Source organism: Thunnus albacares, chromosome 5, assembly GCF_914725855.1.
Source record: "Thunnus albacares chromosome 5, fThuAlb1.1, whole genome shotgun sequence".
Classification (NCBI taxonomy): domain Eukaryota; kingdom Metazoa; phylum Chordata; class Actinopteri; order Scombriformes; family Scombridae; genus Thunnus; species Thunnus albacares.
This window is the reverse complement of record NC_058110.1, coordinates 1,950,753-1,976,938: the sequence shown is the minus strand read 5'-3', so window position 1 is coordinate 1,976,938 and position 26,186 is coordinate 1,950,753. Positions and strand designations below refer to the sequence as shown.

General features: G+C 42.3%; 3 protein-coding genes across 4 annotated transcripts in view; 1 reads left to right on the top strand and 2 right to left on the bottom strand.

The window, feature by feature from the left end:
* skia (v-ski avian sarcoma viral oncogene homolog a) overlaps positions 1–8,144 on the bottom strand; it is a 79,767-nt gene extending 71,623 nt beyond the window's left edge. Inside the window, exon 1 of the mRNA XM_044351278.1 lies at positions 6,745–8,144. Within this exon, the coding sequence (XP_044207213.1) occupies positions 6,745–7,650 (906 nt within the window). The 5' untranslated portion in view covers positions 7,651–8,144. The remainder of the gene's footprint in view (positions 1–6,744) is intronic.
* Positions 8,145–17,072: 8,928 nt separating this feature from the next.
* Positions 17,073–26,124, top strand: si:ch73-70k4.1. Of its 2 annotated transcripts, XR_006403426.1 has the most exons (5): positions 17,073–17,317; positions 19,714–19,861; positions 22,188–22,591; positions 24,772–24,959; positions 25,056–26,124. XR_006403426.1 is itself a non-coding variant. In XM_044351411.1 (4 exons), exons 1-4 carry the CDS (start codon positions 17,157–17,159, stop codon positions 24,842–24,844), a joined length of 786 nt encoding a protein of 261 aa, XP_044207346.1. In that variant the 5' UTR covers positions 17,073–17,156; the 3' UTR covers positions 24,845–26,124. The 2 variants fall into 2 exon arrangements, 1 of the variants encoding a protein (XP_044207346.1); XM_044351411.1 differs by having other exon boundaries at positions 24,772–26,124.
* Positions 18,006–26,186, bottom strand: part of prkcz (protein kinase C, zeta) — a 146,530-nt gene continuing 138,349 nt past the window's right edge. The window contains exon 19 of the transcript XR_006403425.1: positions 18,006–18,018. The gene's annotated coding sequence lies outside the window, so the exon portion shown is untranslated. The remainder of the gene's footprint in view (positions 18,019–26,186) is intronic.

Sequence of the window (26,186 nt, the reverse complement as noted above, 5' to 3'; positions counted from 1 at the left end):
CCCTGATCCCATCTCACAATGAAAGCTGCCCCCGCCGTGTTTCCCGCTTTTAAACCCAACATCTTCCACATCAACCTGTGCAGGCGCGAGGAAATCTCTTGGAAGGTAATTTTAAAAGTCGATTGCTTTTTCTTAGGGGGGCTAAAGATGCTGATAGCAGAATAAGAGAAGAGAGATTGAGACAACAGGACGACTGGTACTCTTCTAGGCAAAGCATGTCCTCTATGCATATCAGATGTGATGCCTCTCAAAGCGTCACAGCAGTCGAACGCTGTATCTTTCTCAACACTTCATGTTAGATGGCATCTGACTGTTAGCCCTGTGATAGCGGGATACGAGCCACCGCGTCAAAACAAACAGATAACACAACCGCTGTCAGTTATGACTTGGATGTTTATCATGCGTGCAATCGGTACACAACGGTGCCCCGTCCTGCCCGACACTGTAAACTAACCCACTGACGACAGTTTGGGTGGTTTGCAGGTAAGAAGTTAAGTCTTTCACCTGGACCCATGTTTTCATGTTACTTTGAAATGTTGTTTCAAAAATTGTTTAAACCTTTCAAAACATTTAACTTCGACACCTTTATACCTGCAAATCACTAAAAGAAGAAATGACTCAATGGTCATTTGGATGGATGGATGTATTCCCAGTGAGGAAGCCATCGGGTGGGTTAGAGGAGGCCGACGGTTGGCGGATGGTGCTTGAAGACGTGTAGTGTAGTTCAGGCAATAGTCGGCTTTACAGCACCATGTGTGTCGATTAATATTTCAAAGAGCCTCTCATTAAATAAACACGCCAGACCTTCCCGCCTACGGTAACCTATCATCAATATTGAATGCCCACAAAAAAAAAATTGACAGTGTCGTTCACAAGCCGTCAGCCAGCCGAGTCATCAGATCGCACCATCGGACCGAGAGAAGAAGAGCTTCTTTTTCACGCGACGACTGGAGGAGGTCACCAGGTTCTTCCTTCCGTGTGACGCTTTTACAATAATCCTGATGAGAGATGCTCCAGGTCCTTCTAAGACTTAAGAATAGCTGCTATGAGCTGCTTGTTAGTTTCACGCGTTGTCAGGAGGTTATTAATATTCTGACAGATATTTCACCGAGCGGGAGGAAAGACTTTATCTCCAAGCATGCTCCTCAACACACGTTTGCGTGCACCACTTTCTCAGACAGCTTGCATGCATGGTCGTCTATGACAACGTCAGCATGCACCATCATCTCTGAATGGATGGGCGGGTAGGAGGCCCCAGTAGAGCCTCTTCTCTCCTGACTGTGTGCAGCCTGCAGTCCCTGGCAGGTATATTAATGCACCGTTCAGTTCTCCCTGCCCGGGCTCTTCATAAAGCACTCTACTGGCCGCTCCGTCCATTTGTCACATGAAGACGCTGCTGATGGGTGGGGAAGCCAGCAGAGGGGGGGGGGGGTGTAGGACAGACAACGGCCGGCAACAAGGGCTTGAACTTCTCCTTTTCTTGTTCTTCTCAGTCATTCTCTTCTCCTGAATGAAACTTCTGCTATTTGTCGATAATAGCTGTGATGTGGAGGTTTACAGGGTGACTTGAGAAAGGTGAGTTGATGATCGGCCAGTCAAGTGAAGTCAGAATCTCACCACAAATAACCACCAACACACACACACGCTGCTGCTGCTTTCATCTCATCTGCACAATCCAACAGCAGCAACTTGGAAAAATCCCCCTTTTGTTTGCAGAACTTTAAAAAAGGCTTTGAAATAAACAGCTACTGGCTGAATGAAAAGAATCACTGCGCTTCATTCATTTTCCGATACGACTTCAATGGCAGCCTTTAGAAAAAAAAAAAAATTCCAGACAAGACAAGAAGAAGCTATATAACCTGTGATGCTCTGCCACTCTCTCTCTCTCCTCTCTCTCTCTTTATCACGAGTGCTTCCTGTGTGCACAGTTGTGGTGGAAAGACAGACGTTTAACTGCAGATCAAAACCATCACGTCGACTTTTCATCTCGCGACACAGAGTTGACAGTGATCAGCGTCGGTCGCCTTCAACGGGTTTTTTTGTTTGTTTTTTTCCAGGACAGGAAAAAAGAGCAAAATAAAAGTTGTTGTTTTTTACAGTTGATTTCCTGCAGAGAGGAAGGAAAACGTGCAGCGTATGTGGAAAATAATTAGCAAAAACTTTCAGCACACAAACTTAACTACTAGTTAAACAGCCTCATTTTAATTGACTTTCATTTGCATAATGTTCAGGCTCAGAGAGATTACAGACCAAATCATTAAATAAGCTGTTTTTCTTTCTTTTTTTCTCAGAGTGTCATCCATGTCTTCAGGTTTATCTCAGCAACACAACATTTGATATATTTCAACCAACTATCCGCTGAAGTCCTCTCACTGTCTGTCGGTCTGTCACTCTGCTGTAATTGAGCTTGAGAAGTGATGGAGTTTTCAGTCACACTTGACATGAAGACACTTGAATGTCAATATGTCATTGATCTCTCTGACCCTCAGTCAGGCCTCGCAGCCTGTATGGACTGACTGACTGTCCTCCATTAGAGACCCAGACTGGCAGCAGCTCAGCCAGGCAACAGAACTCATTACACAGACCTAATTGAATTGGTGGCTTCCTCCTTCTCAAAGCACAGAGGACAAATTCTAAATTCTACTATTTGACAGGCAAGAAAAACAGAAAACTGCTGCATCAAATCTTTTAAAAATACTCGTCATACCTCTTTAATCAGGACGAAATGAAGCTCCGCTACAGACTTTTTCTGCAACTGTCACGTTCTGCCAAACAGCCATAAAAAGAGAGAGAATGGATATATTCCCTCAGCAGCCATTGAAATGCACAGCTACCAGCTGTTGTCCTGTCCACCGTGTGGACATGGCTGGCTGTCAGCAGGCTTAGCCACACTGCGCCTTGCATATGAAACAGGACATGGGCCTATATCCCCTTGGGGAGTTCACTTCCTCTCTCTGAGCCCCCTACCACCACCACCACCACCACCACCACTGCCCCACCTCCCTCCTGAAACAAGCGGCCCCTTCAGCTGGAGGCCAGATATCCTGAGGAGCAGTAGGGGCTTCTGGGGGGGGGTGGGGGGGTGTGTGGATGTAAAAGGGGAAGTTTTAGCTCCTGCACATTAGAGAATGGCAGCCACATATTTGCGGTGATGTTTTGGAACCAAATATTAAAACCCTGCAATCGCTCCATATTCAAACCTTCATAGTTCAGTGTTGTAACACTAAAACACTCATTTCAGCTTCTTCTACACTGAGTCACAGGAACAAAGCATGGAAACAGCCTGCAGGAACACGCTGGCTGTCAGCACACTAACATATGTGCAGCATAAACACTAAAATTGTTTCTACCTCGTTTTATCGTCCTAAATTTGATTCTTCATACACGTCTGTCTCTAAAACAAATCACTTCCCGCCACTTCAGAATGAAAATGGATCTTTTGGGATGAGGAGGAAATCTGGCCTTCCTTTGTTTTTTTGACAGCGAGCGGCGCTTGTCATGGTTGACTGTTATGACATGCATGAGTAGGGACGTGTTTCATACAAGCCCATTCAAAAGTGTTTTCACTTGTTGGAGTCTGTGAAGGAGTGGCAGGTCTGGAATGTACACTTCTATTGGCTGATAAATGAGCGTTCATCTGTTCAAAAACAAAACAACGTTCCAGGACTTCAACGATGAAAAAACTGAGACTGAAGGTACCAAACAAGACTGAGTCTGATGTAAACTTCAGAGTTTCCAGCTCGTCTACCGTCTGCCCCCCCGACGCTCTCTCTCTCTCTCTCCTATCTCTCTTTCACAGAGACGCACTGTTGCAGAAATCACATCATCTTGAGGGCAAATTATAAAGTTAGCAACATACTAAATCTGCAGCCACAATCCTTATCTAAACATCCTGATGCGGAAAGCCACTGATTATGTGTGCCACCCACATGTGTGTAAGTGTGTACCAGCCAGAAACCAGAAGACTCGCAGCCAAAAAGGGGGGCTGGCATGAAGCAGCTCAGAGCAGAGAGTCCCCCCCCACACACACACACACCCAGCATACAAACTCATTTTAAACTATTCAATACTTCACTGCATTTGCCTCCTTGCTGTTTACAATCAGCGCTGTGACTCACATCCTCCAAGATAAGAAAGGAAAATACATTTTCACTGAAAAATTCACACGTCTTCCACCAGTGCAAGGCGAGAAGTGAGAAGCTGTTTTTACTTTAAACCGTCTGTAATTCAGACATGTGAGCGTGTGTGTGTGTGTGTGTGTGTGTGTGTGCGTCTCAGAAGGAAGCTCAAAAAAGAGTGTCTGCAAGGAGGGAAGTGCTGCAATATCACTTCCTGTGTCTGTCTGCATGCGAGACTACTGCTAACACTTTTGTAACTCCCTCATTAATATTCACAGAGACGCCCGGTTCCTCTCCTCTGCCGACAGCACGTTAAGACGAATCGCGTCTCCTCGTGAGCTGAAAAGGTAGAAGTCTAGCACTTCGCCTCGCATCCTCCCAGAACATTTGCAAGTCTCTCGGCTGGTGCTGAAATGTGCTGACAAAGGGGAGCTGTGTTGCCATAAGTTTAGCAATATTCCTCAACTCATACCCAGCATGGATTCCCTCATTAGTGTTTCTTGAAACAGAGTACTTGAGGAAAAAAAAATGGAGGAGTCAAATTAAGAAGCAGGGCAAAGGCTCAAATGAGCCTTGGGGGCTTAACACTTCGGGGGCCCCCGTCGGCACTTATAAAAATAGAAGAGGCCCCTGAAAAGTGGGGGTCCTTGAGGTGTGCCCACTCGAGTCTGAATGAAAGTGTGTGCCAAGAGTGGAGTATTCACCATGCATGGCAGGACTTTGGCACTCTTCAGAGGACTTCAAGGGTTTCTCCCTGATTTCTCTTTCTTTGGCAGATCTGGTCTGAAAGAAGCCTCCTCCGTGGAGGACTGGAGGCGAGCTGCTTGTAAACACTTTTGCAGTTGCTTTCTGTGCCTCATCAACATGTCTGCTGCCCCCCCCCCCCCACTAGTCCACTCTGGTTTCAATCATATTGGAGTAAAAAAAGTAGGTAAGAGGGGGAGGAAGAGTGTGTGTGTGTGTCAGAGGTGGGTCGCTGGCCTGGGGTAGGTGGATGTTTGGAGGGATGGGTGGGTGGGGGGTGGTGGGGGGTGGGGGGGGATGGGTCCGATGTTTGCTGAATGCTCTCCTTTGTTGGGATCATATTATGTTTCCACCACAATACTTCTAAACCCTGCTTCATCAACTCCATTCATGTGTAACAGTTCATGCAAATGGCTGCACTAGCCTTTTTTTTTTTTCTAGGGGTTGGGTGGGGGGGGGGGGTGGGATTCTTTTTTATCAGTCTCCCACCCCAAACTACCCTCTCTCTCTGCAAACTCCTGCCAGACCTCAGATTATAATCCCTTCATACAGTCAAGTTAGCAGCGAGACGCAGAGCCGAGGAAAGCACGAAAAAACCAGATTCAACGTTTAAAACGTCTTCATTTGGTCAGAAAGTCTCGTATCTGATGACAGAAACCACAGGAAACATGCAGAGCCACAACCTGCGTCGATGTTCTTCTGATTATACTAACTTTTTAGAATTATCTCGAGTAAAAAAGAGAATCAGAGGATGTGGATAAAAATCAGAGAGAAAACATGAAAACCCTTCAAACACTGATATTAGTGCCGATTAAAGCCACAGGAAGCCAGACCGATGTTACATACATTTAATGAAACACAGTCGGCTCCACACACACACACACACACACACACACACACACAACATACCGGACAATTTCACCTAAATAACAATGATCCCACCAGCTGACACACACAAAGTACAACCAGAGACATGCATGTATCCAACTCAAGAAAGTGTGTGAGTGTGTGTGGGAGGAAATAGCATTTCATCTGAGGAAGAGAAGAAGAAGAAGAATTATTTCCTCGCTTGCCCCTAAATTCATGTAGAATCTACACAGTCCTCCTAACTGTTGTTTACTGTTTCCCAGTGAGCCATTTGTTGGTAAATGAGATTGTATTTACAGTACAGGCCAATAAAAGTGAGCCTGAGGGGTGTTTCACAGACAAATAATGGCTTTATTGCCACTAGAGGTGTTTTATTGTCACTGTCTTATGAAGCCTAATTAGTAACAATCTGCCAATGATGACCAAATACTGAAAAAAGGTCACTGACCGCCTAGAAAGTCCAGCTGAATTTTTGGAAACATTTATGTGGCGAGAACGAACCCTTTCATGCATCCTCTTAACTGGGACAATTTCCACCAGGAAGCTTCTCAAGGACAACTGGGATTCCCAGGAACCACAGGTTGGCAACCACAACTGTTAAGAGCAACATTTACAGTCCATCCAGGAGTTGGAACAAGTGGAACTGCAGATACATTTAACATTCCCCCCAAAACCGAGCAGCTCACTACAGAGAATGAGTCTGCTGGATATCAATGCATTTCAGCAGGTCAATGATCGCTTTTCATAAAACTGTATGTTTAATAGACAACTTCAGAACAAGCTCTCTGCAGTTTGCAATAACGAAAATAAGAGTCGTGCAAATGAGCTGCAAAGCGTCAAGAAACTGAGCATTAAAAAAAGAAACAATCAAAAGTCAGCTGCAATGCAAGTAATGTAGTAATTATATAATGTATATGATGAAATAAAAACAAACCAAAAAGTGCTCGAACAAGCAGTGCATACAGAATATGAATCAGAGCTCCATGTTGAGGCGAAGCATGAGGTCCAAACTCACCCTGGATGATGCTTTCCTCTTGTACTTGTTGGCGAAGTCAAATTTCTCCTTGATCTCGTCCAGGAGCAGCTCCAGACGGCTCTTCTCCTCTTTCCCCGTGTAATCCTGGCCCAGGAGGATGTACGCCCTCCAGTTAGCCGAGTCGAAGCCCCAGTGGCAAGTCCTGTTCTCCTGCGCCTTGTGACTGTGCACCACGAACTTGTGGGTCGGGTACATGAGTCTGCAGTCCATGCACTGGATGCACGCTGCGTTGGGGCTGGTGTACAACTCCGGCACGAACAAGCCCTTGCACTTGCCGAAGCACTCGTGGTAGATTTTGAAGCTCCTCTCTGTGAGCTCCAGCTCCAGCGAGCCTCCGCTCAGCTCCTTCTTGCAGCGCGGCGGGTAGGCGCCTCCGTAGATGAGGGCGTTGCACAGCCGCTCGGCGTCCGTCTTGGTGATGAGGCCGCAGGACGGCGCCGAGAAGGGCAGGATCCCCATGACTTTGAGGATCTCCAGCTGGTCCGCCGTGCACCGGGAGCAGTAGATGTGCAGCTCGTCGCACACCGAGTTGATCTGCTGCAGGCTGAAGTCCCGCAGCACTGTGTTGAGAATCTGCGGGAGGCACAGTCGCTTCTCCCCGCCGACCACGAAGCATGAGATGGTCTCGCCCTCCAGGACCGTCTCGCACCTCTCCGTGGAGCGGTCCGACGGGATGAACAGCGGGCCCGGCATCACCGGCGGCGGCAGATGCTGCAGAACCGGCTCGGGCTCCTTACCGTCCTTCTTGAAGAGGAGCTCATGTTGCCACCGGGCAGAGAAAGCCGCCGGTCCGCCCAGAGAGCTCATAGAGCTGAGGTGAAACTGCTTGAGAGTTTGTTGCAGTCCCGGATGAGGCTGGAAGCTCTGCCGACTTACAGTCTCCATGTTTTTCCTGCAACTTTAGAAGCGAAAACCCCTCTTGTCGTCGATCGGGAATCACGAGTCTCTATCCGTTCCTGAACCTGGTAAATCCACGGTGTCCCAGAAATGACCAAAATTGCGAAGCGCTTCATCAAACATCCAGTAAAAAGTCCCAGACGGCGAGTTTACAGTTGTGTGTGCCTGTGGCTACTGAGTGAACACCGGCCAGTCGCTCCCTGCAGCGGGTCGCCGACTGTCCATATCTGAAAGACGGCTCTCCAAACTCCAGAAAAAACGAAAAGTTCCGTTTGTTGAATTCCAGAAAGAAGTAGGCGAAAACAAAAACAAAAGCGGGAGTTGTGAGTCGATACAGCTCGATTAAAAAAAAAATCCTTATTTGCGGCTCTTTCCGCTGTCGAGGACTGCCGCAATCCACTCCGTCTGCCCCCGCAGTTCACTCTGACTGTATGGAGATGAGAAGTCTGAGAGCCAGCCTGCTCTCTCTCTCTCTCTCTCTCTCTCTCTCTCTCTCTCTCTCTCTCTCTCTCTCTCTCTCTCTCCCTCCCTCTCCCTCTCTCTCTCCCTCCCTCTCTCTCTCTCTCTCTCCCTCCCTCTCTCTCTCTCCCCCTCCCTCTGTGTTTGTGTGTCTGGCTCAGTCATTGAATCCCAGCCAGGAATGTGAGTGACTCTGCAGGCAGGCAGGGCTCTTCCAGGAACAAGCCGTCACCCCTCCACTGCCCTGCAGAGAGCAGAGAAGGAGAAAAAGAAGAGAAGTGAGGAGGGAAGACGGATGCTGCGTTCAGGTCATATGGGAAAAAGTACAAATCTGTCTGACAGTACATTCTGCCGCGGTACTTGTACTTTATAGTATTTCCATGTTATTCTACGTTATAATTTCTATCACAGTAACATTTCTGACTCCGATACATTTTATTGAGAGTTTTAGTACTTATATTGCAAATTCAAATTTTACAGCATATAAAATATGATGCGTTATTGTATAGAAAGTCAAATTAAAATCAACCACCTCATTGCTACACTTAAAGACTTTCACGTTATAGCCTAATAACACATTATATTTGCAGGTATGAAGCCTAATAATATGAAAGTAGGCTATAAAAGGGGCCAGTCTTTTAAATTTGATACCTAGTATGTTACTAGTATGTGCAAAATATTGAGTGAATACAAGTTTTTTTGTGTGTGTAATTGACTATTTTGCCATTACTTCTTTTTACTGTATTTTATGAATGCAGATTTGCTGTTTTATTTATTTACTTTTAGGCTACTGGACCTTTAATTTTGAATACAGGACTCTCACTTGTAATATGTGTGTAATATGTGTTTTACATCTGAGTATTTGTTTTTAAATCATCCAAATTCTGCTGTTGAAAGTGTTTATTGGTACTGAAACAGTAGTTTTAGTAAAGCAAAACAAAAAAAAACATAATTTTTTGTTCACATGAAGCATTTTTAGGGTCAACATCGTCTATTTGATATGCACGTTTCTCCTATTTTACCTTTTCTGACACTGACATGCATTTTTTCATGTTCTCAATTTCAGAAATCTGGACATTTATCAGTTAAAACCTAAACAGAAAGTTCCCGTGGTACCTGAATGTAGCAGAAGAATAGAGCATTTATGTGAAGAGGGAAAGAAAAAAAAAGCTCTAAAAGGATGGCTGGTGTGTTTTGCGAGACGACAAATTGCACGACTGACTGCGGTTTATTTATTTTCCCTTCTGCCTGAATGTGTTAAAATTGTTTGGCAAGTAGCGCGAATAAACAAGTTTCATGTGTTGGCGACCTTGAGAGACAATCTTGCTAAAGAAATGACGACAGAAGATTTTTTTGGGGGGGCGGTCGACGCACCAGTACAACCAACAACAATAAGAGAGGAAATGATTGCAGGCCTTTATATTTAAAATGCTTTGTGTATTCTTTACATTCTATTTCTTTTGTTGTAGCTTCTGGTTACTCAAAGTTTTATTATTTTATTTTAACAAAAATATGTAGACCCAGATTTAAACATACAGTATGCACAAACAGATGCATTGTACCAAAGCTTTAAATTCTACTGTCACCACTGGATGAGATGTACGTTCATAAGATCATGCTTGACTTCTCATGTTTCTGTTGAAGGATCAGCGATGAGGTTTTTTTAGGAGTGTAGAAGCCCTCTAGAGGGCTGGTACAAGTTCTTCTAAGGCTGCAAACAGAAAAACTCTAGTTTGACACATGTTGTGTGATCAGAAGTTATCAGCAGTTACAGTGAAGAGGAAGCAATATGTTTCTGGTTAATAATAAAAAACCAAGTGAGTGGACCTCAGGAGGTCAGGTGTCCAGAGCAAGTTCAACTCCAGCACTGATGAAGAAGCAGTTTTCTGTTCCTGTGGCGTCCCCTAGCCAAACACTGCTGTAACTGCAACATGATGGCAGGGGCCAAGACCTGGAAGGATCCTCCACTGCAGCCCAGCGTAGACACTGGACTGTACATTCATGTACATGAATGTACATACATGAAAATACTGTATTGAGTTATTTATTCATTTATTAATGAAATAATTGATGAATGACAGCAACATGATCAAAATGTATCATCAATAAGTGTAAATCAGTATCAGACTTTATTGTCAACTGGAATTTGCTGTGGCCCACGTGGAGCTTTCAGCCTCATCTCAAGGTCTTCATCAGTAGATGGAGTGCTGAAAACTGTGAGATCCTAAAAGTGAACAGTACTGTCCCCAAGAGCGTTGGCAAGGCGGTGGTGAGTGTGTGTGTGTGTGTGTGTGTGTGTGTGTGTGTGTGTGACTGAACATTTGGTTTAAAGTTAGAGCCTTTGGACACAAAATCAATTATCACAATATTTTTGAATAAATGATAGACAGTTGTTTTTGCACAATACATTTTTGAGAAAAGATGGTCAGTCATGTGCACACGATGACCAAATGAGCCGTAGCTTCACTGTTCATTTCACTAAGAACAGAAAGTTGTATCCATTTATTAGACCAGGAGTAGAAAATATTTATGCTGCGTTGTGATATTATTAGAAACAAAGTCAAAGACACTATATGGCTTCATAGTTCCAGGCAAATGTATTAAATGCCACCAGGATTTAAAAAAAAGAAAAAAAAAACATTTTTTACATTTCCATTGACCTTTCTAAATTAATATATTACAGCAAAAAAGTTTGTATTAAAGTTACAGACAGTTATTGTTGCAGAGAGAAAAGCCACAAAGGAACATCCAGATCAGACCTGTGTACACCACATGTATCTGACAACCTGCGTTATAGTCGGAGAATAAAAGCTCCAGCACATAATAATAAAACCATTAATTGTCTTCACATTTCTGTTTTCTGTACGGATTAAACACAAGGAATACGTCATGTTGATAAGTGAGCTTTAGATGTGTTGGTAGGTGTAGCCTATTTTTTAAATGTATTTTTGAACTTTTTTTGCCTTTAACCAGACTAGCTGTTTCCCCCTGCCTCTGGTCTTTATGCTAAGCTAGGCTAACCACATGCTGACTGCAGCTCGCTATCCATTTTCAGAAAGAAAGCAAATAAATCAATACAGATACACTATGAACTATGAGCCTTTAATGCAACAGTTTACATGAACTACATCACATACATCAATGGCGGAAGACTCCAAATGGATCAGACCTGTTTTTTTAATGTGTTTTCTAATAACTACCCAGTGTATTAGGTCTACTGTACACTATGGGTGGTCTTATCAGTCTGGCATGAAGCCATCCCACCAGCCAGCACCGAGCTCTGGCAGCTACAGGCTGGATGTGAGCCTACAGTACTACACTGACATGCTGTATCACTGTCTGTGTGTGTACATTAAGTGGTAATGGACACAACTGAGGTACAAAGCTTGTGTTTCCTTCAGACCTCTCATCCTATCAAGGCCAAAACTCCCAGACATTAAGGAGTGTATGCCAAGCCTCTCATATTCTGATTGCCAGCATGCAATGTTTCTTTCTTGTTTTGTTTTCTTTGCCTTGAGCTGTGCTCATCATTTACTTGAATTTATCAATTGTGACCTTTTTTCTCTTGTATCCAATGATGACCATCTACTACAGCTTGATGCGTGTTTTTGGAGAGCTGTAGCATCTGGTGCAGGATGCTCACTATCTGCTGCTCATGGTGAACATGAAGGTGTTGCTGGATGGCGATGGTCATGACTCTAAGTCTTCTCCTCCCTTTCTATAATTGCATTTTTCTTGTTTTGCAAAGATGCTTAATCACTTCATGGCACTTCAATTGCAAGCAGGAGCTGTTTAGAGAAACCCTTCTCTGTTGTTATATTCAAGGAAGGTACGACATTCAGGAATTTTAAATTTCAAAGAACAAGAAAAAAGGCATCTTAAGAAACTACCAAAATCACATGATCCTTCCTACAATGTTAACTTAGTGTTTATTACACAATTTTCCAACAACAAAGCTCATATAGTTAGATGACATGTATCATACAAATGGGGATAGATATGTAGACATACAAAGTGATGAATTATTGTGTGAAGAATAAAAAAGCAAGCACGAGATGTTCAAATCCAGCCTTCTTCCAGACCAGATCGAAAGCTGGCCAAAACATAACCTTGACAATGTTTAAATAAATTACCTACCAAATGATCTGAGTTTGAATCGTGTTTACAGCAGCTACAACATTGGACTGAAGACATTCAGGAGGTGTGTGATCATAATTACAACATACCAGATGGGAATTTCCAACTTCTCACTTTGAACGGATTTCAGTACAGATTCAGTTTCTCAACTAGAACGGTTCCAAAAATAAATCTGGCTGCATCATCGCTAATAGTAAACAAGATAGAGCGTGTTAATTAGAGAGCTTTCGAGGTGTTGGTAGGTGTAATTTTTTACTTTGAAGATCTTGATTCCAGCTTCATACGTAATGCAAACACATATCGGCATCTCAGACCCAGAAAGAAACGGAATGAGCAAATTTACCCAGATGTTGAATTATTCCCTCAATAAATTAGATTTCAAAATAACCAAATTGTCCCTGATCCAAGCTTTACACAACAAAATGTCATGAATTTAGGTATCAGAACTCTAAAGGCTACATAGTTTAGCTCCACGTACAGGTACGCTCCAATCAATACAGCCTAAAAACAAAGGTTCATCTTTACAACAGCAACATCAAGTCCATCCCAATGTACAGTTCTGAATGCTTGTATGGAGGCCAAAGCTGATATGAAAGGGTCACGACCTTAATCATACAGAAAAACCAAAAGCAAGAACATCATGTTGTGGTTGCAACTGTGATAATGAGACCATGTACTTCCAATGAAGGCAGATCATAACCCAAAGGCTGCAATGAGATGGACTCCTCCAGGTGAAAGACAACCTGGAAGACCTGACATGACCAGGGACAGAACTGTAATGGACGAACTGGCCGAGATGAACCTGGCTTGGGTGGAGGCTCAACATGTTGCCAAGAATTGTGAAATGATGGAGGGAGTTTACTGTGGCTTTATGTCATAAAGAGGAAAAAGAGGATCAAAGGTGAGCTGTGCTACATCAGAAGTAGTTTTTGTGACGTGTTGTCCAACCATGCTGTAGAAACATGGCGGTGCAACATGGCGGGCTCCGTGGAAGAGGACCCGCTCCCTATAAAGGGCTCATTGTAAGGTAATGAAAATACAACAATTCTTATTTTCAGGTGATTATACACTAATTAAACATACCTGAGAATATTATATTCCATATTATTTTACATTCTGCTAGATGCCACTAAATTCTATTTACTCAACAGCAAAAGCAGTTAGTTACATTACATGTTAGTTTACTTTAGTTCCTTATCTCTGTAAAAGTGTCACGTTCCATTCATGTTCCTGTGTTTAACACATGTAGGAAAACGAGGAGACACTTCCTACAGTCTGGAGGTATTTACTGATCATTAACAGCTAGCTTAGCGTTAGCCCCGTCCTCTCCGTGAAGCCACACTGTTCTCACGCCAAGTTGTTCCTGAATGTAGCCTTACCGGTGTGCGACGTTAGCACACCAGCGAAGAAGACAACATGTAAATAAGACACGGACCCTAAATTCTTTTAAAACAGAACTAAAAACCTTTCTATGCAGGAAGGCTTTTTCATCTTAAATCTTACTATTTTCTTCATGTTGTGTGTTTGTTTTTAATGCTGTAGCACTCAGAGATTCAATATGAATGAAAAGTGTGGTACAAATCAAATGTATTATTATCATTATTGTGTTTGTTTGCCATTTAGTGCAGAGCAGGTAGTGAACAGTGGATTTATCAAAACCTTTCCACCAAAAACTGCTTCCTGCTGTGGCTGAACGTGACGCAATGAGAACTGTGAGAGTGAACAAAACAGAGCTGAAACTCACTATAAAGCTGAAGGGAGCTGCAGCCAGGTGATGATTCTGTGTAGGTTCATCACTACACGTGATGCCTCTCACGTTACACATTGTTATTTGATACATTGTTGAAAAATAGAAATATTGATTAGTGCCGCTTTGAATGTTAGCACGCAGTACCAGAACAACACACCAGGGAGACCTGAAGGTTTTGTGTGTATGTTCTCATCTCTCCATGGAGAAGTTGAGAATTGTTATGACCTCCCAAACACTATATTTCTTTAACTTAAATGGTTAAGGCTGCTGCCACCTCACTTTTATTCTCCTCATCATCCTTGCCGTCACCATGACAGCAGAACACAACACAGCATCACGTGGGATGAATGACATAACGTTTCTTTCCAGGCGCCGAGTTGCTTTTTCCCAGAGTAGCACTATGTACCGCAGGCCTGGCCCACTGCTCTGCTTTTGTGTTTCTCCCCTTCTGTGGTTGAGGTAGAAAAAACAGATTGGCCAATGTCAGCAATTCAGCAGCAGTCCTTCTGGAATACTCATCTTATGGGGCACTGTTTCCAAAAAAATGCTCTCACCTTATTTCAAAGTGGCAGGGTTTTCCCATAGTGCAGTTTTCTCTTTTTTTAAAAAATAATTCTCTCTTCTTTCCTTTCTTTTCTGTTCCTTCCGTTCAGTCCAGCTTTCCCTTGTCTTTTTCCATTGCATAATTGTAGCCGCTCTCCGTTGGTCCCTCTCTTCTGTCCAAAAGCTTAGAGGGCTCAGAAAGTCCCACCATTATTATGACTTCAACTTTCCACTTTATGTGTGTCCTAGCAGAGGGAACAAAGTATTATCATTACAGTTAGCGTCCTTGTATGATGTAACCTTCTTTAGTGTGCACTGAGAACAAATCCTTATGAAAGAGTGGCAGAGGATCTTGTGTATTTGTAGATTTAAAGTGAGAGTTGATGAGTAGGTGCTATAAGGGCCGGTTGTGGCTCAGGAGGTAGAACGGGTCGTCCACTAATCACAGGGTCGGCGGTTCAATCCCCAACTCCTCCAGTCTGCATGTCGAAGTGTCCTTGGGCAAGATGCAGAGCCCCAAATTGCTCCCGATGGTTGCGCCAGCAGCCTGCGTGGTAGCTTGCGGTGGCTATCAGTGTGTGAGTGAGTGAGTGTGTGGACGGGTGAGCGAGCAGCAGAAACATTGTAAAGCGCTTTGGATAACAGCGCTACATAAGCAGCCGTTTATCATATTCAAACAACGGGCCAGAAAAGGCTCCTGATCATGTTTTAAGGTCAAAACCAAATTGCATTTTGAGAGAATATTGCACTTTGATGAACTTCCAGCTGATGTGACTTCCAGAGGCGGCTGAGCAGACATTGTTTTGGTTAATTTATGTTCTTTCATTTAGTGATTTTAATTGTTGAATTGTTGTGCACAGTGCTGTTGCTAATTGATTGTTCTGTGGAGGAAAACGGTGGAAAAAATAATTAATTAAGCAGCAGATTCTGGTTTGTTTACATCACATTCCTTCCAACACTTTTTACTTTATTTGTGGGGCAAAGACCCTCGAAAAAATGGTACAATTGTAACGTCAGTTCACAGGTCCACTCACTCTTTCAACTGCATCTTCATGTTTTCATCAGCAAACAGTGTCATCACTTGGAGTGGATGAATCCGGCCCTGACTTAAAGAATAGGTTCACTGTTTTCAAGCACATTACTCACATGCCCATATGTGGGTCCTGTTTATACTGGCCCTTCAGGAGACAACTTATCCTCAAGATCCTTCAATGTAAGAGATGGGGGACAAAATCTACAGCAAAACTGCATCCTAAAGTTGAACCAAAGTTAATATATATATATACTGTAGCTTCAGCGGTCTCTGTTAGACAAATCAAGAGGATATCTGCCCGAGTCACAGTGTTTTTAGTACAAGTTCCTCCTGTGTGTTGTGACGGATGGTGCAGTAACAGTAACAGCACCACTGCAGAGGCAGTAACACCAAGTTTGGTACTAAAAACTCTGTAACTTTGGAGAATACCTACTTGATTTGTCAAACACAGACTGCTGAAGCCTCGTTATCTTCGGTTGAACTTAAGAATGCATTTTTGCACATATGTATCATTTACTATATAAAAGACCTTAAAGCGTGAAAGGTTTGCAATTCAGAAGTTAAATAACCTGAACAATTGAAAATATGCAAAAATACCATCAATAATTACAAAGAAAACCACAAAAACAAAATTCTGTATAAGTGCTAAAGATTTACCAGCCTCAAACTCAGGGAATGCACTGCTGATTCAACAATGTTCAGAGGCTTTTGGTGAAGTCTAAACTGTATACATTGAGTAGAGAGATGGAGGGTTTGGCCAGTAATTTATAGTAGATGCAGCCTGAAATATTCTCTCTACTGCACTTGTTTCAGCAGCGGCCCGAACCAAACTATGATAGAGGTTAGCACATTTTCTACAAGACATGTGTAAAAGTAGACCATTGCTTTCCTTGAAATGCCAAATTTTTCACATGATTGGTTGATTATTGTCATGGTGCTGCTTGATTGGATTGACCTTACTACAAGGCAACTGATCCAGGCCAGCTGCTGTGATGATGAACACTGACAAAATCCAGAGAGAACAACCATCACAACACCTGGACAGTCAGCGTCAATCAATAATGATGTCACGTCCAGTCCAGATCAACACAGTGTTACAGCTGTGGGTGTTATTGCTTGACACCACATATGACTGGGATTGCTGCTCTCAGTTTTATTTAATTCATTTGTTTATTAGTTTGAACAAATTTTATATTCAAATCAACATTTTTAAACTTCTCAGATTTTCCGTATCAAACAATGCAGTTTCTGTATCTGAATGTATGAACAAAAAAAGCTGTTAACACTCCTGTTAAGCTTTACAAGATCTATTTAATTATTTCTTTTTCTTTTATTACAACCTTTAGTCCCCCTGACGTGTTTATAGTGTGTTTGGATGCCAGTGGACATTTCCATAAATAACAATATAATACAGAGCGAGAGAGAGAGAGAGAGAGAGAGAGAGAGAGAGAGAGAGAGAGAGAGAGAGAGAGACGTGCTCGGATTGGACAAAATCGAGTGACGTCAGGTTTCAGGAACGAGGAAGTCGAGGCGCGAAATTTCGAAGCTGTTTTGAAAAGTGATTTAAACGAAATGGCTGAAAATTACTCAAAGTCAAGACTGAAAAGAAAGAAATCTTGTGTTACAGAGTACGAGCCGGAAATATCCTCCCGGGCACCACCGAGGAAGAGTCCTCCAACTCTGCCGCCGGCTGACTGTAACGTTACCGTTACCGTTACCGCTGAGGCTGACCGGTGGGTGGCTGCTCTCTGTCTGTCAGCTTTAACGTCAAGTTTCTGGATAAAAACGTGTCATGACCTCATTGTGACTTTATGTAAACATGGAGTCTTTTAGCGGCTCGTGAATCTGATAAAGAGAGAAAACAAAACGCCAAACCAGGAAACGAACCGCTGTTAAAACCTAAACATCTGTTTACTTGTTTATCTGCTTTAGCGCGTGCATGCTAGCACATAACTGAAGACCTTTCACCAACAACACGGAACAAGTACAACATTCAGCATATATGTGATCTAATAATACAAACCTCAATTTGTAGAATTGCTCCATATTAGCATTTTTGGTTAAAGGACGAATATAACTGATTGAGAGGACAAACTATAAACTTAAAACGAGACATTTTAATGATATAAAAGCAGGTTTATGGAGTTATTGCGCATTCAAGCCTTTTAGAAATATCAAAGCAAATGTGATCGATTTCCTGATGGTTACAGAAACATTAAAGTGTCAGATATTAGAGTGAGGTTTGGTGAGGTTGAGGACTGTTGGGAGACAAAATACTGTTACAGGAGGACTGATTTTAAGCTAAATTATCATTTCACCACCCAAAAGCTTCTCTAATGACAAGGAAAGCTACAGGATACTTAAATCTGAGAAAGACAAAATAGAGAGAACAAATAAAATAAAGGAGACAAATGGTCAACACAACTGTAGCACACTGTACAGAGTGCAGGAAAATGATCTACTTTAACTTTTAGTTTTAGTTTAACTAATAGTTTCATATTAATGTTTTTAAGCAAATTATATTTTCACCTGTTTTTTAAATTTTGTAACAGAATTGAATCAACTCATCTGACATAGTGCCAACAAAAACTGAACATTATCAGCTTAACAAAGGTAGGATGTATTGTAGGGCTGTTGCATTAGATTACACAGGTGTACCTAATAAAGTCATTAATTAGTGTAACACTTAATCCAAACTGGGAATTTGCCATCTGTTAAACAACCAGAGACTGTTAAGTTAATTAAAGATAAAATTACTTTGAGAGTTTTCAGGAGAATTTCGGCTGTTCTCTTCTGGGAGAAACAGTCAAATGATAACAGTCACATGTGGAGCAGCCACACACTAAACTGATCACAGAAGATTTGACTGAATCTGTGATAGAGGGCAGTTCATTTATATTAAGATTCACCAAAGTCTCATTCTTGTTTCTAAAAAGGCAAGTACATTATAGCCTTTAGTATTTTAATATAAGCAGGATGGAAGGAACTTTTGTTATTTACACAAGGAGACACTCGGTATGGAGTCATAGGAGTGCTATAAAAAAGAATAAACCTGTTAAAGAATAAGAAAATAAAGGCGGGAATATAAAGACATTTGAACACGGGGGTCTATGTGGATTGATTCGCTTTTGGAGCCTCATGTGGCCATTTGAGGAACTGCAGGTTTTGGTTCTTCTGCGTCTTCTGCGTTCCTTTTCATAGAAAGGATCCCTGATTGACTTTCACACAGCTCTGTAGATACTGATTGAATTGGCTTGTGAGCTGTTCTGTGTATTTTTCTCAGTAACATCAGTGGTAGCAGATGCTAACAGGCTAAGCTAATAGTCTGGATGGAGGAGCTGCTAACCAGTCTGACACAGCTGCAGCCCCTAAAAAGAAGTAAAACTACAACTATGGGTCCATGTAACGCTTATCAGTTCATGTTTACATATAAAAAATGAAGTTCATGCGACCATCTTGCCATTTTAGCGCAGGCTTTACTTGACAGCTTCCCACCCTGAACATGATGTCAGCCTGGACAGGAAGGCCCGCCCAAAGCCAGTTGATTGACAGCTTGATCCTTTAAGGAATAAAACAAAAGGAATAGGGAAAAGTCAATAAAATAATAAAATCAATAAATAAAAATTTTAAAAAAATATGTGGAAAAACAGTCATATGCAAAAAATATATAGATATATATGTTTTTAAAAATACATAAAGAAATAAATGAACAAATAAATGTGAAAATTATAATTATTCTTTTCTATTTTGTTATTTGTCTTTATATTTCCACATTTATTGTCTTCTTTTACAGATGTATTATTTTTTTATGGCACTCCTATCACTCCATAACTAAGAGCAGTTTCATTAATAATATGATTGACAGACTAAAACATGTAAACACATTAATGAAGGCAAGAAAAACAAACAAACATAACCGTATCCTGTTCTCCTTCAGTGGGTTTTTATAGCCTACTGCACATCTGGAAACTCTTGATAAACTTTACAAAAATCAGTTAAAATTCAACACATCTCTTGTGATGTGTCATATATAATAGAGATGAGGCAGGCGGGAGTTTCATTAGTGAAGGAAACAGACTGAACATCGGCTGTTGTGTGAATCAGACTGTATTTAACGACTGTTTTACAGGTCAGTGGCTCCTGCAGCAGTGTGGTGGAACAGAGAGCAGCTGCCTGCTGCGGAGACTCTGTACGCGTTGACGCTGAAGTCTGCTCTGCAGCACCTGGAGAACCAGCACTGGGACCTGGTTCCTGATCTTCCAGTTCCATCTACAGCGGTACGTCACCACCGCTGAGTGTTCCTCCTCGTGACACCGTTCCTGTAGCGAATGTGATGAAACTGGTGACAAGACTGACATCAGAGAGACTCACATCAACACAGGAACTTCTAAATGTTCAAAGCTCTGATGTTCAAAATGTTGCCGTGTGTTTGCATAGACTGTGTAGGGATACGTGCCTGCATGCTTCAGTCTGAGCCGTGAAGAAGAAATCTGAAATGAATTTTTTAGGCATCTTGTAGACAAGGTCAAAAACAAATATAGCTTCTAATCCATATTCTGTAGATATTATTTACCTCAGCTGGAGGGAAAAGCAGGGCTGTTTCCTCCATCTTTACCTCTTGTCTGGATATATTTGGCATTATGTTCATTTCATAGTCATGTATTTCTCAGCACTCTGCTGCTCTCAGTGTTTTTAGTTGCTTCAGTTTTGACATTTTTTGGATTGCAGTTGTCAATAAAAGTTGTCCAGTGGCTAAATGGCCATAAAGCATTTAGCATGGAAGAGGAACAGATATGATACGTCACAGTGAGAATGATAAAATGAACGATGGCTGAATTCCATTTAGCTTCCTCAGTTTCATGTTACTGCTGTTGTGTTATTACGCTGGGGCCGTATTATGCAGCTTCTGAGAGCAGGAAATCCCTCCTAAGTGGCCAAAGATTCTCAGACTGATGTGTTTCTTGCTTTTAGGGCTGGAAGTAACAACATTTTATCTTGACGTAGTAAATCATTCCCATCTCAGGAAATATTTAGGAGCTCCAGAGGTGTCATAACCAGGCAGAGATATTCTGTGAGAGGAGAGATGTGGGAACACTTGATGACGATGTCCTGACATTGATACACTTTACTGTAATGGGGAACGTGCCAGTGCAACAGTGATGGTTCTGTAACAACCAACAGTTTCAGCCGTCATAAATCAAACTCTGACAGAACTTGTACACCTCATAAAGCTGATCCGCAGGAGGAGGGTCCTCACTGAGAGCAGACTGATATGAACACCATCACGTCCCTCTGGCTGGATGTCAGCTGCATCATGAAGATAACAGATGTTTTAATGGGGTCTTATATCTTATTATTTTACAATAATAAGATCTACAATCATAGAGAGATGTTCACATTGTTAAGGTGCGTTTCAGTGTTTCCTCTGTAGTTGCACAAGGCTGGCGAGACACCAGGCCAACAAGAAGCTCTGCTAGGCCAAAAAAAAAAAATTAATGCTAAAAATAACACCAAATAATCACAAAGAGTCAACCTCTGTGTCGTTGCCTGGGAAACTCTTGGCAACGAAGCTCCTTTTAAGGAATAGGGCAGTGCGTAAGATGAGTGTGTAGTAAGTGTGTGGTTGAGTGAGTGTGAGAGGGCGAGCGGCAGGAAAGTGACGTGAATGTTAGCCGAGCAGAGGAAAAGATTTGCTGAAAGGTGTCAGTGTGTCAGTAAACGTACAGACTACAATGTGTCAGATTCTCAAGACCAGGAAACCCCCCTAAAGGCCCCCCCGCCACCCCAAAGCAGTCAACCTAGAAGACTGATCACTATATAGAAATAACACTTTCCCCTCATGTAGGGAAGAGACGATGTCATAGAGTAGTTTGCAACATGTGCCTGTGCAAGATGTGTCAATATTATAGGCAGGCTATTGTAGATGCATATTTGTAAATATCATTTCATAATCTAATTTTAGCATCATATTTTTGCATACATAGCCTTAAAAAGTATTTACATATACATAAAACCTACACTGAAAAATACTTGCTATTATCTGCACTTTCAATTTTATCACTGATATTTCAGACCATCAGAAAACGATGACACGTCATCATAGTTTTAGTGACGTCACACTGCCCCCCCCCCCCACTATTAGGCACACACATTACGCTCTGTCCTATTCCTTAAAGGAGCTACGCCACCAAGCGTTTCCCAGGCAACGACACAGAGGTTGACTCCCAAACGCTGTTGATTTCTGAATGGATGGATATTTGATGTTATCTTTGGTATTAAAAACATTTTTTTGGTCTGGGGGGGTTCTTGTTGTACTGTTATAGAGGAAACACTGATTAATATTGAAGAGTTTTCAAAATCTTCTTGCAGAGACCTGAAACTTGCTTTAGATCACTTTTTATTTTTGTCACAGGACACTTTGTACTCTACCTGATCCAGGATTCATTGTGAAATACACTTCCTGTCTTATTGATGAAACACAATTTAAGTTGTATTACAACTTTCATCAGCTGTCTCCAGCAGGATAAAATATTTGCCACCTTTTGTCTTTTTTTGGTTGTTTAAAAGGTCTTTAATTCTGTTTTTCTTGTGATGTCACTTCAGAGAGACGCATCACAACAGGTAGGTGAACAGCAGTGGTGTGACCTCAGTGAAGAGGTTCCTCCCTTTCCTGAACCAGACCAGCCAGATCCACTCAGTCTCAACTCCAGCCAGCAGACCCGGCAGGGCGAGTCATCGTCAGCCGGACCCTCCAGTGTCAGAGAAGAAGAGGGAAGAAGAGCGGGAGAACATGAAGAAGAGGAGAAGGAGAAGAGAGAAACCAGACTGGTCAACAAACAGCCTCTCACTAACCAGGGGAAGGTCTTCGACAGCCGAGCTCCTCCACAGAAGGAGGGCCGAGATGAGGAGGAGGAGGATGTGCAGAGGATTGGCAGAGGAGATGAAGGAGTAGCAGCAGGAGGACGACTGCAGACCTGCCCCATGTGCCTGCTGGTGTTCCCTGCTGGGTGAGGATGGAAGAATATCGATAACAAGAGATTTAAAGAGCACAAAACAAATTCTTACGCTGCTCAGTCTGCAAGTCAACAGGCAACAGGACATCAGGGTCACGTCTCCACACCAGATCCTGCTCTCTGTCTTCATGTGGTGGTTCCCAGTGTTTTGTATTGACAGTAGAAGGTCTGACAGGACGACCCTTCATATCCAGGTCAAATCCAACAGGTGACGTTCTGCTCTCAGGAGATTCAGACTGTCGTAAGTGAATGCGAGCAGCTTTGATAATTACGAGCGTGGAAGTCTCTGTCGCCGGCTCAAACGTAGTTACATAAATCCTCTTGCATGCTCAGACCATCTGTCGCGCTCATGATTCTGTCCTCCCTCGCGTACAAATCTAATTGTCTTCTTACAAGTCCTGTGAGCTCTTAAAACCGAGAAGCTCTTGAATTTGTTTTGTGCTCTCAAATCTTTTGTTGTTGTCAATATACATCTTCAATACACTAAAACCTGAGAAACATAAATACTCTTAACATTACAGTGAAATATTCACTGTGATTTATTATCAGATTATTGATCAAATAGGCCTGTATGTCTGTAAGATTAACAACTAATTACATTTTCACACTGAGCTGATAAAAAAGAAATAGAAGGAAAAGCATCTTGTCACGTGAAACAAACTCAGAGATTCACGAGAACGTCACTCCTGACGAGCTTTAAACTCCAGCAGGAAGCAGCGAGTTCACTGGAAAACAAGTCAGACTGTCGTTCAGAAACAATTTATACAACTTACTATTTCATTCAGCAGACGCTTTTATCCAAAGCGACGTAGATCTGAGAGCTGATACGACACAAGCAGGAAACACATCATCTGCATCCTGGAGTCACAAGAGAGTGAAGTCAGCATTAACTGGCATGTTGTAACCACTGAGTCACTTTTTTAAGCTGTAGTCCATTAAGGTTGTTCATGTTGTGTATATTTAGCACTCGCTAGCAAAGCTAACTGAACCCTTCAACTGTCTCTATTGGTCACATGATCGTCACCCTGCATGATGTAGAGTCTTTCAGGTTCAAACTGTGTCTTGATTAACAGCCAAACACTTGAAGAACGTCTACCAGCAGCCAAATATGAAGCTGTTGTGCTTCTTTAGTTGGTGATGATGATGATGGCTGACTGACATCACAAACCTTTTGCAAACATGTGACAAGACAAGACTCAGTTTCTTCTTGCTTGCTGTAGGACTAGGTCCAATAAATTAACCTCACATAAACAAGTCAGGTTAAGAAGGTGAAAACTATTTATTATGGTCAACAAATGTCTTCAGGTTGAAGGATAATGTGCAGCAGTGTGGCTCACTGACACGTGTTTAATAGTTTACAGACAACAGTGGAGGTCTACAGCACAGAGGAAGAAGATACACACACAATCCTTGTTAGTACATCAGTTCATTGATGGTTTGGATCCAAACATGAGATTTGTTGACAACGATTAAAATACAGAAAATCACCAGTCAGATCCTTTCAACTCATCCAGAAGGTCAGAAAGTCAGTTTAGTGCTGATGTGAATGAACAACAGCAGCAGCAGGACTCCGTCTGTATCTGAACTAACCTCCATCAACTAATATCTGCATATGAATGAAGAATCTGTTGACAACGGGACAAGATTTTGCTACCGGAAACGTTCTGGTTTCTGTTTGTAGTCCGTTTGTAGTCCAAGTAGTATTGACCAACAGCGTCTAGTTTAGGGCTGGGTAATGTGGAGAGCTCAGATAATCTCATGATTTTATCCTACAATGGGGGAAGAGAGGATCCATTAGTTACTGTTTATCTATACAAATAGTTTGTATTGTTGCACAGATTAGGTTTAATAAAGTAGGAAACACTGAAAGAACTCATTTTAATGTGTAGAGATTGATCTCCTCATGTCAGATCTCTTACAACCACAGTAATCATCTGACCAACATGCCCTCGCTACATTTTCAATTTTCAAATACTGTAAATATCCTGAGAAACAGGATGTGAAACACCAAAGACCAACATGCAGTTGATACTCTGTATTTAAATAATGTCATGTTCATGGCATTTGGATGATTGTATGACAGTAATGACAGTTTTCCATGTATGCAAGGTCAGCACTGACTTTATGTGTTTGTTTGTCACACACTGAGTGGATCTCTGTTCCTGTCTCTCCAGGTTCACACAGATGGACTGTGACAGCCACCTGGCCCAGTGTCTCTCCGAGATGAACGTGGACATAACCTGGTGAGTCGGCAGAACGCTGGCCACCGTCCAGGAGATACAAGCAGCCCAGAAGCCGCCACGCTGGTGCAAGACGCTCACTATTCACTGAGCTTCTGACAGCACACACAGGCGTCCAGTGGGTGAGGGTCTCTCACACAGTCAAGACATGATGACAGGGTCAGGGTTGGTGTGTTCCACACAGTGAATTAGATACAAGTTTGGTTTCATTTCGCCAGATCAACCAAACCAAATGTGTCTCTACTGGAGCCTTTGATTCCAGCTGGTGGAGAGGATCTCGACACTAAAGTGAAAATCCAACCTGCCTCATCCTCCAGATGAGAGACCGAAATGGAACTGAGTCACATCCTCCTCACAAAGCCAGCAGCTGCTTTCACAAAAACCTATTAGACCAGCCGTTTTGGACATTTTTTTCTTTTTGATATTTCAGTTTCACAGAAATAATGACAAACTACTTTCAGGCCTAAACAGTTGCCAAACCTACACCGAGGCCTGGACACGATCAGAGCTCAGTGGAGTTATATTATCATCATTATGATCATACAGTTAATGATTTCAAGCTAAAATGAGCAAAGTTAGTGTTTTTTCAACAGTGTTAACAGTTCATGGCATTGGGCATCAAGTTGATCACTATTTTTCCAATAATGATCATTGTTAATTGAATTTTGAAGTGTTTTTTTGCACACTTGGAAAAGAGTTTGAACTTACTAGACAGCTTTGTTCAGCTGGATGTTTTCACACCTGACCTGCTGGGTTTGTGATCTGACAGCAAACGGTTCAGCTTTTGAACTCACTTGATTGTGAAGTGATCTTATAATCCCCCGTCTGCAGAAGGAATTATTATAAAGAGCACTGGTATGATAACACTGATGCTTATAATCAGTTATTTCTTTGAAAGCTCTTTGTGACTGTGACGGCCCCTCCCTGACCTGTCTCAGGAGTGTTGATGCTGGTGTGGTAATGTGTTTATCATATTTTTGTCTATAAAGGGAGACCTGGGAGAGTGTGAGTGTGGCAGGAGCACTTGTACGTAATGCTGCCATAAAGGATAAAAGGCTCCCAGCGTTGTTCAGTCTCTCTCTAACCTTGACTCTCTCACCAGCCAGCAGCCGCACGCCTTTTGTTTTGTTTGATTCTAGTTTTGTTTTTACTTCACAACACTTTACACTTCATTACTCACACACCCACACTTACATGACTGATGTTACTGACCAACACACTCTGTATTTGCAAATTACTGCTTCAGTTGTTCACTTTGTTATAATAAATATCTTTACTTTATTGCCATCCATTGTGTCCATTCCCATATTTGTCATGGCCGAGGAGCCGGGTTATAACATCAAAGAACA